This window comes from Microtus pennsylvanicus, chromosome 7, assembly GCF_037038515.1.
Source record: "Microtus pennsylvanicus isolate mMicPen1 chromosome 7, mMicPen1.hap1, whole genome shotgun sequence".
NCBI lineage: Eukaryota > Metazoa > Chordata > Mammalia > Rodentia > Cricetidae > Microtus > Microtus pennsylvanicus.
In genome coordinates, this window is record NC_134585.1 from 121,153,843 (window position 1) to 121,165,230 (window position 11,388).

General features: G+C 43.7%; 1 protein-coding gene across 1 annotated transcript; it reads left to right on the forward strand.

The window, feature by feature from the left end:
- Positions 1–3,935: 3,935 nt before the first annotated feature.
- Positions 3,936–4,154, forward strand: Sprr4 (small proline rich protein 4). The gene has a single exon (XM_075979092.1). It carries the CDS (start codon positions 3,936–3,938, stop codon positions 4,152–4,154), a length of 219 nt encoding a protein of 72 aa, XP_075835207.1.
- The last annotated feature ends 7,234 nt before the right edge of the window (positions 4,155–11,388 follow it).

The following is an 11,388-nucleotide window of genomic DNA, read 5'->3' on the forward strand; positions in this document are numbered from 1 at the left end:
ACTTAGCTAGGATCTCTTCGAGGAAGGAGGGAGGACAGGCTTGGTGAGCAGAGCTCCTGAGTGCTAGAGAAGAAGATGGGGCAAGAAGAGGCGGGAACCACCAGAACTGCTTCCTAATTTATCCTTAAAGAAAACAGCAGAGGCTGTGATGGTTCCAGAGGTTCAGACATTTTATAGGTGAAGACCTGTGATCGAACCCTAGTTTTCTCACTCAACCTTTGTGTGACCTTGGGCAGGGCAAGCTCTCATCCCAAGTCTCGGTTTCCCTCTCTGTAATATAGGGATAATCCGGCCAATAAGGAAGCTGAGTGCCAAGGATTAGAAAGGTGTAGCATGTTAAATGCATAAGAGGTGGACTGTGGTTAGGATATGTGTAATCTAGCAGATGTGTCCCTTGAAAGTGATGACATTTAGACCCCTGTCTTTCCTGGGTAACCTCTGAGATGATGCTTGTGTTACAAGCCAAGTTTCTATCACTAGACAGAATTCTGTAAAGTTAAGCTGAGTTTGTTTATTGATAAGGAGGCAAGGGATGGGATGGAAAAATAAAGTCCACTCTAGAAAAGTCCTGTGGGCAAATATGATGTAAGAGGATAGAGATTGTGTATATGTGTACATACATGTGGGCCTGCACGTGCACACACACACACGCATGCTTACACACACACACACACACACACACACATACACACAAACTAACAATCATAGCTTGCAGGTGCCAGGTTTATAGACACTCCTTGATCTATGACTCGGTCAAATGCTTCTTGCTGATATTTCTCATACAGTGTTTACATCCGGAAGAGCACAGAGAGTGGGAAGGTGGGGAGAAGAGACTGCAGGTGGGGAGCGGAGGCTGCAGGTGGGGAGCAGAGGCTGCAGGTGGGGAGTAAAGTGAGGAGGCCAGAGATGGAATGCAGTATCTGGAATCCAGAAACCAGAATATCACATTCTTAACATTGATGGCTGGTGAGGAGGAGGTGAAGGCCTTGCCCAGAGGGATAAATTAAAGGAAGGTTAACTTCTAAATGAAGTTGGGCTAAGGCAGCAGGTGTTTGTATATGAGGCTACGTTCAGAAAAGCTCATGAATCACTGCCCCCACCCAAGGGAGGTCATTTGTCCACTGCCGAGATGCTGGCTTCTGTGATGTAGCGGAAGTAAGTCCTGCGCAAGCCCCCGCCTGGCTCCACTCCTACTGGCTGAAGCTGATGAGCAGATCATTTGACTTCCTTGGGACTGTTTCTTCAAACTGTAAAATCAGATTTTCATGATACAACTGAATTTTCTTGAGGATTAAATGAAGCAAGGGGGTTTGAGATACTTAAGAAAGTACTTGTGGAGGCCTCTCGCTCATCTGACAGCCTTTTCTTTGTCTGGGCAGTAGAATAAAACCAAGGTACTTGTCTTCAGAAGTAATCCAAAGCTTGGGATGGGTACCTGGAGCTAGGATGGTAACAGCCACAGAAATCCTGCTTTCCTCCATCCCAGTCCAGGGAGCCAAGTGGAAGAACAGTGCTCCTTTCTCCTACCTGAGAAGGCTCCTAAGTAGGATTGCTGGCTGCCTTTAGTAAAAAGAAATAGAGACTGTCCAGTTAAATGCATGCCTAATATAAACATTGCCAGTTCCACACAACATTGAAGACATCCTCTAGAAGTCCCTACCATGAAATTGGAGTTTATGACTTATATTTTGTGTGGCAAGCCTACCATAAGGATCAAGTCCCACCTCTGTGGCTATCACTAATGTCCATGAGCAGCCACATCCGGAGGGGTGGTGGGGAGGGAGGGAGGAACAGCACCCTCAGTGCGACTCAACTCTTGCCATCATCTGCTGCTTGTGCTCCCAGGGAGGCTCAGAACACATGGCCTCTCTGGATCGGGGAACACATGACCTGATATTGGGGAACAAAGGGGGAACTGACAGCTCCTGTGTCTAGGCTTTCTCTCCCTCTCTAACATATAAGAATCAAAGTTCTTTGAGTCACTCAGATTTGAGTTCAAATCCTTCTTGGCCACCTGATACACAAATAATGTTTCTATCTGCAAAGTAGTGGTAATGACATTTGTCTAGCGGAAGTATGACTTGAAATGAAATAATGATGATCTCTTGGCAAGGCAAGACAAAGCTCTACAAAATACAGCACTGAGCAAGAAAAAAGATGCTTATGGTTTTGTCTGTCTCCTCCTGTATTCCTCATAACATTTATTATATGATTCAGTCTGCAGCACAACTTCTCACATTTGTCATGATTTTAGGTCTTAAATCCCGTTGGCTGGAGAAATGGCTCAGTAGTTAAGGGCACAGCTTCTTCTTCAAGAGGACCCGGGTTCTGTTCCCAGCACTCACGTAGTGGCTCACAACTCTCTGTGACTCCAGTCCTAGGGGATCCATTGCCATAATCACCAGTGTCCACATGGTTTACAGACATACACACGAGCAAAACATACATGGGAAATAAATATATTTTTAATAAGTCTCGAATCCTCCAGTTCAAGTCAGCACCTTTAGTGAGATAAGTCAGCTCAGCTATAGGGACCAAGAGTTTTGGAAATGTCAGGTGGGTGGTTTTTATCAAAACAGGCCAGTAAAGCAAGTCCCTGTAGGAAGTGCAGGTGAGCGAAGTGGGTGAGGAACTGTCTGGGAGGTGATTATCAGGGCCACACCAAGGGCCTGGGGCAGGTTGGGGGCCCTTATAAGGGTTTCGAGAGTGGCTGCATATGGATCTGCTCTCTGCCTCCTCCATTCGGGTCCAGCTCACAGTCTCTGGTAAGCAAGAATGCCTCTGTTCTCCTGGGTTCTTTCCTTCTTGATCTGCCTCAAGCCGCTAGGCCAAGCTCCTCTCCTGCTCTTGAGTAACTAGAGAAGTGACTTAGCCTCATGACAATTATGCAAAGTCACAGTAATTATCACCTAGGAAACTCTAACTTCATTCTGCACCATCGATAGGTATGATTTATGTTCTGATTTGAGGCTTGACCACTCAGCAGGAGGGATATGATTTTCTCACTGGAGTGGGTGCACATAGAACAGTGGCATTTCTCAATAACTCTGGGTTTTCTCTAAAGCATGCTCATGCTCTCATCTTCTGGTTGGCTTTGCTCTCAGACTCACAGAACGGTGTGTTGAATGCTGTGTTTCAGACTATAACACTCTGTGTCTTACTCTTCTTATCCCGCTTCTCTACTTCCCAGGACCCATTCCTCTATTTATAATGTACAATGGGAGGAACTCGACCTGCAAAGAAAGACAGAGACAGAAAGCCTCAGAGACCTGCCAGGCACATAGTATCTATAAAGGGCACAGAAGTATGTCTGGCCAGTCAGCGGTAGATTTGATCAATGGTAGATTAGATCCTTCCTGATAAAACATGCATTGAAGCCATGTGTTTTCCTGTTCTCCATGAAGGGCCGGAACTTCTATCCGACATCCATATCCTATGATTCTCCTTAGCATATTAATGTTGAGCGGGGACTAGAACTCTGAGCGTTCTGTTAGTGGTCCACTCATTCTCCAGACTTATTGATCACATGCCATGACACCGTTTCTCGGAAACAGACACTGCTCACCTAACTTAGCCAACCGGCATTACCCAGACCCACACTTTGAATTCATAAACTGTCTGAGCTTCTTTTTAATCTTCTACTCAATATTCTGCCTAATTCTTAATTAGACTGATAAAACAACCATGAATTCAGTTAAGTCCAAAGTCCATGGGAAGATGAAGGCAGATAGATAGGAACTCAGAGTAGCCCGGAAAGAAGACAGTGAGAAAGGAACGTCACAGTATAGGTAGGTGAGCAGTTCATTAGCTGAGGTTGTTCATCATCTTTGACTATTGGTGGAAGATACCCCTTGAGGAGACAGATGGGAGGGTGCATGCGGGGCCCTCCTCACTGTGTCTTAATGGATCTCCTGCAGACCAGCTTCTCCTGGAGCATGCCTTCCCATCAGCAGCAGCAGCAGTGCACACCACAAGCGCAGCAGCAGCAAGTGAAGCAGCCCTGTCAGCCACCTCCTACCAAATGTCAAGAGGCATGTGTGCCCAAAACCAAGGATCCATGTGCTCCTCAGGCTAAGAAACAATGCCCGCCGAAGAGCCCAGCTCAGCAGAAGTGCCCTTCTACCCAGCAAGACCCTAAGTGCAAACAGAAGTGAGGATGGACTAGCAGCCACCACCTGCCTACCATCCAGGCTACTAGATGGAGCCTTGTCTTCCTCCTATCCCCACTGGCTCCAAGATTTCCCCCTCTTTCTACCTATTTCCAATGGAGCAGCACTGTAAGACTCCTCATCCAACTCATTACATATGCTCTTTTTTTTTTCTTCAAGGCTTCATTTATATCCTATTCTGATGCCTCCCAAGTGGGCATGAGAGAAAATTCAGTATCTCCAGCCTCTTCATTGATCATAATGAGGGCCTCATCCATTCTGTATCACACGACAACAGAGTAGCAGGCTTCTTCTAGGTCTCTACTCAGAGCCGGTGCCTCATTCGTTTCTGTTTACCTCTCTCTACGCCTGTTGCCTAGTTACCCTAATAAACATGTGCTTCACGTAGCAATAGTGTCTGAGTCCTGGGCTTCAGGTCCCTTTCCGCTCTCCATTCACCATCACGTTTCAGGAGGTGAGTGTGTGAGGACATGTCCCCTGCAGTTTAGGAAGCCACTGGTATGGGCACAGTTGCTTTCTGGTGACTAAAGATGAAGGGAGGCTAGCTCCTGACACATCTGAGCTCAAGATGAAGGGAGGCTAGCTCCTGACACATCTGAGCTCAAGGAGTGAGGAAAATAAGCCTCACTCACTAACACCATCTGGGGAAGGCCAAAAGGGAAAGAAAACCTCTAGCTCTCACTAGAAATTCAACTCATCTGAAGATGGAGGTTTCATGCTTAGAAGTTGTCATTCTGCAAGGGCAGACAGAACAGATGCAGGTGACGGGAGGGCAGCAAAGCATTGTGCAGCCAGGTGCAAGGGACTTTTGCATGGATTTGTTTACTGTCTATTCTTTTATTCTTGAACTCACTCATACATGCTCATTCACTCACTCATTTATTAGTTTATCATGAACTTAATATTCCACTTTGCCTATGCTGAATCTCCAGACTATCATGAGAAAACCTATCCTGAGTCTAAGTCTATTTTTGAGAAGTCAGAGATGTTTTCTTACAAAGAAAGATTTGAGCGTGCATACATGAGTGTGTGTGTGTGTGTGTGTGTGTGTGTGTGTGTGTTGTGTTTCTCCTGGGCTGGCCATGTACAGAGAATTTGTGCAAAGTAGTTTGCTTTCTTGAGTTCACCTGAGTTCATGTAGCTTATGGAAAAGGTCCCATGTTTACAGCTAATGTCCTAACTTCTTTGCTTTGATATAGGCTGCTTGTATTAAAAAGAAGCTGAATATTGCCAGCTAGAAAAAGACACAAGTCCTTGAATAACAGAACAATGAAGAGGAATAATGTGGAGACTAGAGAGATGGTTCAGTGATTAAGAGTACTGGCTGCTCTTTCAGAGGACCCAGGTTCAAATCCCAGCACCCACCCAGCGACTCACAACCATCTACATAACTCCAGTCCTGGGGGATATGACACTGTCTTCTGGCCTCCAAGGGCACTGTGCATGCTTGCACTACAGAGATGTACATATAAGCAAAACACTCATGAATATAAAATAAATAAAAAATTTTAATTAAGGTAATTAATTTTCCTCCTTTGAGCTATACTCTTCTCAAGAAGAGTATATATCTGCTCATATATGTGGAATTAGATCGCTGTCATTAGTGATGCCAATAACAAGTTAATTCTTCACTGAATGTACTGGCTTGAAAATAAATTGCTAAGTACTCCCTTCACTTCCCCTTAAAATCACTATTGAGGGCTGAATATTTCCAAGTGAAATACTAAACATAGTGAATACAGATGTTAGCCAGGAACAGATGCTAGCCAGTGCTGTATTTATAAACCTGGATAGAATTTCTGAAATCCAAGCTCTGCATCCCCCATAACCCTAACATAAAGCCCCTAGTGAGTAGAAAGACTTGCCCTTCTTAATAGGACTTTGTGGCTTGCTGTCATTTAAGTCTTGGGCAGTCTGCGGGAAAATGGGTCTTTAACGTCCTATCTGTTCCCCTTAGGTAGGTTCTGGCAAGCCCTTCCACAGACAGTGGAGTTCTGGGGCTGACAGAATTGCAGTACTCCAACTGTTTGACAGACAGAAACAACTGAAATTCTGTTATTTGTGTTAACTTAGTAGGGGAAGGAAGAGACTGATGCCTGCTCCCCACCCCCTACCCTCCACCCCCCCCCCCACATACACCAGTGCCCATGGAAAAAGTCTCATCTATCTGACAATGTATGAGAATCCAATTCCTTCATCAAAATGCTTTTGTGTTATTCCACCTTTCCATGGTCCGCAGAGCATACTTATCTGTTTCACGGAAGAGACTATGGAACACAGCAGACAAGACGCATCCTTGGATCAAGGGGAGAATACCCCACAAGACACAGAACACACATTTCCCTAGTAACCCAATGACCTTCTCCTGTAAGTAGGTCCTACTTCTGAAAATACCTATTACCTCCCAATAATACCCTTTAATTATGACTTAATCAATTTGTTCATTAGCTGATTAGGTGACAGATTTCAGGATCCAGTCACCTCTCAGTGGTTGGAATTCATTGGCCAGGGACTAAGACTTTAAGATGTAAGTGTTTTGGAGGAAATTTAATATCCAAAGTGTAACATTCTTCCTCTGGCTCCCAAACAGCTTCTGTTCATCTTATAAAGCAAAATACACTTGATACATCTCCAACCTCTAACAGTCACCAAGTCTTAATATTTACAGCGTTTTTCAAATTTTTCCCCTTTTTGCCATGGGAACATTTGCCTTCCATATTTGCTTACATTTTTAGATGAAAATATAATTACTTAAATATTTTGATTGTTTTATTTTATGTGTATGGGTGTTATGCCTTGTGCATGCCTCTGCACCACTTGTGTCCAGTGTCTGCAGAGGCCCAAAGAGGGCATAAGATCCATTGCAACTGGAGTTCCAGGTGATTGTGAGCTGCCACGTTGGGGCTGGGAACTAAACCTGGGTCTTTTGGGAAAGCCAACAGTGTTTGTAACCAGTAAACCTTCACTCCAGTTCCAAATCATTCAATAATTAAGCACATCATTATTTTCTTTAAACTTAGTTCTATATACATAATTACCCTATTAAATTATGATCCATAAAGCACGAGGTTCCTATTGATCTCATTGTTCCAAAATGCAAAAGTGATTAGCTATTCAAGAGTGTAGGACTTCTCCTGAGAGCAACCAAATAACTTACACCAGTCCAGGGAACTGGGTGAGGAGAATGTACATCTGGACAGAATTTAGATCAGCTGCACCCATCTGGGCCTCGAAGAGTCCTGTGAGAGGGAATCACAGGAAGGTGAGGAAAATCTTTTTTACGGTGGAAGGATTTCTGAGTTGTGTTTGTGAACAGAAGGAAAAGTCTGGGCTTTCCACTGCAAAGGACTCCAACTGGGGACAAAGAAACAGAGTGTTTTGGATGCTTTGGGGAGTCTTCAAACAAGTTGCTGATTTTTCCACTCAACAAATTTAGTGACTTTAGTTGGGCAGGGGTGGTGGACGCCTTTAATCCCAGCACTCAGGAGGCAGAAGCAGGCAGATCTCTGTGAGTTCGAGGCCAGCCTGGTCTACAAGAGCTAGTTCCAGGACAGGCTCCAAAGGTACAGAGAAACCCTGGCTCAGAAAACCAAAAAAAAAAAAAAAAAACACAAAAAAAGTGACTTTTGACAGTGATTGCATCTTGCATCTGGATACAAAATACCTCCACAGAAAGTCCCTTAAGAAGATGTGTGCACAGATGGAAGATGAAAAGAAGGAAGCTGGAGCCTGCATGGAGGTGGAAGTGGGAAAGGACCAGGGACTTTACCACAGTTACAAAATGAAATGTCGGGAGAAGATACAATCTGTTAACAACCAAATGGTGGCTGTGTTGGGGAGAGTCCAGCCTGGAAATCCTGATGTGATAGAATTCTTGAGATTCTAGAAAAGTCAACAGTCTATGGATAGAGGTTACATGATGCATACATCCATGAAATAAAAGGAAACCGTAATTAAGATTTGATTAGTTTTGTCTTCACTTGTTTAACACAAATAAGAGCAAAGATACCCATAAAATGATGTCAATGAGCTTAGTAAGCTGAATGAAAGATACAAGATATTCATAAAAAACACAACTAAGAAACAAAGAGATGTGTCGTGTCTGCACACTGGAAGGGTTTATTTTGTAACATGTGTCAATTATCCTTAAATTATGAAATAGGCTATGAAAATCAGAATGAAATGGTGTTGGGGCAGCACTGAAAGACCAACTTCAAGAGGCAGACGACACCAGAGGTCAGTGAGGCTGTGTGCAACCAGGAACTCTAATAAACTCACAAAGAATTCTGAAATCTGGGCCTGTATGTCCACATCCCAGCGGCTTCACTCTTTAGACACAAAAGAAGGGAACATACATGGCTGCCAACACATGTGTTTGTAGCAGTATTCATTCTAATAACCTCATCTGAAAATCCCCCAAGTTTCCGTTGGCAAAGGTGTGGCCAGATTAATCACAATATAATACATCATGTATACCACACAACAGTGAGGTTGGAAGACCCACACAGTGGGGACGAGTCTCACAGCCATGGCAGGAAGCAGATACTGAAAGCACACATTCTAGGACCGCAAAGTCAAATGACCGGAAGAAGGACTTCCGAGGGAGCGGCTGCCATGTCGTCATCTTGTGAAAAGGAATGATCTGTATACATTTCCCTGTCAAAAAAGCGTTTCTATGACATTTTAGACATTTTTCTCACTGCTCCTGAGCAGAGTTCAGCACTTCCCACCTCCATTGCTCCCGCAAACCCTATCCACATAGCAGTAAGACTGGCGTTTCTGTTTTTCCGAGTGATGTCATGGCCGTGCTGGCCACCACACTCTTCTCCTATTGTCCCTCCTTACCATTCCACATGCCCAGAAAATCCACTCCACCCCGGAGCCAAAACAAAGCCCTAGCTTACCATCTGTCAGAAACCTGACATCCTCAAATCCCCTGACACCTCCTCCTTTGGACAGGAACCCCTTGGCTTCCTGTTTCTAAGAACAGGGAGCTCTGGACTGAGACACAGGAAACTCTAGATTCTGGTTCTGGCTCTGCTCCTAACTGGATCTGCGACTCTGAGAGCATTAATTTCAGTCCATAAAACTATAGAAGGAGAGGTTGGGTTGGATGTTTTCTCCTCCCTTAAACTTAGGTGGATCCTTGAATTCTTTGGGGCTTTTGCATTTTTGTGGATCCTGTCCTCGGTTCCACCCTCTCCACCCCACTGGGGTGAAGCTGGGAGTTTCCTAATAGACAACGGACAGTGTTTGGGGCAAAAGGAAAGCACAGAAATGATAAATAAACGAGAATGTGGAAAAAGCCCAGATTCCATGAGGAATTTCTGACTAAGCTTTAGGATGCTTCAGAAAATGCTTTAAATTACACAGACAAGGAGAGTGGGGGAAGACCGTGAAGGTGAGGGCCGCTGCTGTAGGAGCAATTAAGAGTCAATAGACACAAAAGGAGTTTTCTGCCCCACCTTTATGGATCTGAAAGCAGTTCATAGAAATTCTTTCGTGAGGCGACACAAATTCCCATTCTGCTGCCATTCTCCTTGCAACCCTTATTAGTGGGGACGGAAAGGCAAGACGGGCGTATGCTCCCTTCCCTTTCCACCATGTTAGTCCTTCAAACCCAACCAGCTATCAAAGGATTTTGCCTTCATTTTGGCTTTGCTTCTATTTAAAAACAGTTTATTGAAATATGATTCATATAATTTACCCATTTAGAGTATAAAATCTGTGTATCTAAGTGTATCCAAAGTTGTAGATTTGATTTTTGTGAATATGTCCCATTGCAGTTAACTGAGCCCTACGCTGCTTCTCTCACGAAGGCTTTGTGACTTTCTCCCCAAGAGTATGTTACGGTTCTCTATCTCTACCTCCTATCAACACTTACATTTGCTTTAAAGATAATAGCCATTCTAACAGGTACAAGGTGATAATGGTTTTGACTTGCACTTTCTTGATGATTACTGGTGTACTTTTTATATGTCTGTTGTCTTAACCCTAACCCTAACTTAGATGTAGTCCTTTGAGAAGCATCTATTCAGTTCTCTTACCTGTTTCACATTGTGGTGTTTTCTTGAATTCTTTATAAATTGTAATATAAACTCATATTAATTCCTACTTAGGAAATACTTCCTTACATCCTGCAGATGGTCTCAGCTTTGTTGATGGCTTCCTTTGTTTGGTAGATATTATTTAGTTTTGTTAAGTTCCATTTGTCTGTTACTGTGACCTGTGCATTGCCAGGACCAATATCATGGGCTTTCCTCCTTTTGTTATTGTTGGTGGTGGTGGTTTCTTCATGGATTTTGGCCTTGTATTTAATTCTTTGATTGGCTTTGAGTTGACTTTGTTCTTCTATATGTAGTTATCCTATTTCCCAACACTGTTCTGTCAAGAGCCTGTCATTTACTCGTGTTCTTCCACCTGTGTGCAATCTCAACACCTTTGTCAACTTGACCATAAATGTGTGCTGACTTCTGAGCTCTCTAGTCTATTCCATTGGCTCACGAATATCAGCACCACACTGTTGGGTGACTCTAACTTTGCAGTACACTTTGAAGTCAGGCACGGTTATTGATCTAGTTTTGTTTTTTTCTCTCAAGAAAACTTTCATTATTAGTCTAAGAATTATATCTTGAATCTAATCCGTTCCTCCAGAACTCACTTTCTTTCTATGAAGCTCTAATGAGTGTATAAATATTAATATCAATAAAAATTGTATGCTTTTCTCCTCTTGATCTGGCTTTTTTCAGTTACATTTGAGGTACCTATCATTTGATCTAAGAGGTGAGGAACACATTTGCCTTTTTAAATAGCAGAAAACTCTGTTTTGTTATTACTCTGGTTCTCAAAGGTTTTACTTTGGCCTAGCCAGACGGTCCTTGGAGACTGGCGAATGGTCATTTAGCAGAGCAGAGACTCTCTGTACCATGGGCATGATCGAATCTTTAAAGGTGACATAGGATCATCTCCTGGCCTTAAGCTACTGGATCCAGGCCCAGACCTGCTAAACCAGCCTGAGCCTGTCCTTTGATGGTTCCCTGGAGGGAGAGTGAGGAAGATGGGTGTGTGGAAGTGCTTAGCCTTCTTTAGATGGAACTTAATTGTGTCACAAGGCTCCCAGTGTCCTTAGGCCAAACACCCACACTCAAAAGCACATAGACTCCTCAGCATCAACATCTTCCCTAGCACCCATCTGCACCTCCTTCCACTTGGAGTACTT

What these genes read in the sequence shown, in the direction of transcription:
- Sprr4 (XM_075979092.1), top strand. Translation starts at nt 3,936, where the DNA reads ATGCCTTCCCATCAGCAGCAGCAGCAGTGCACACCACAAGCGCAGCAG.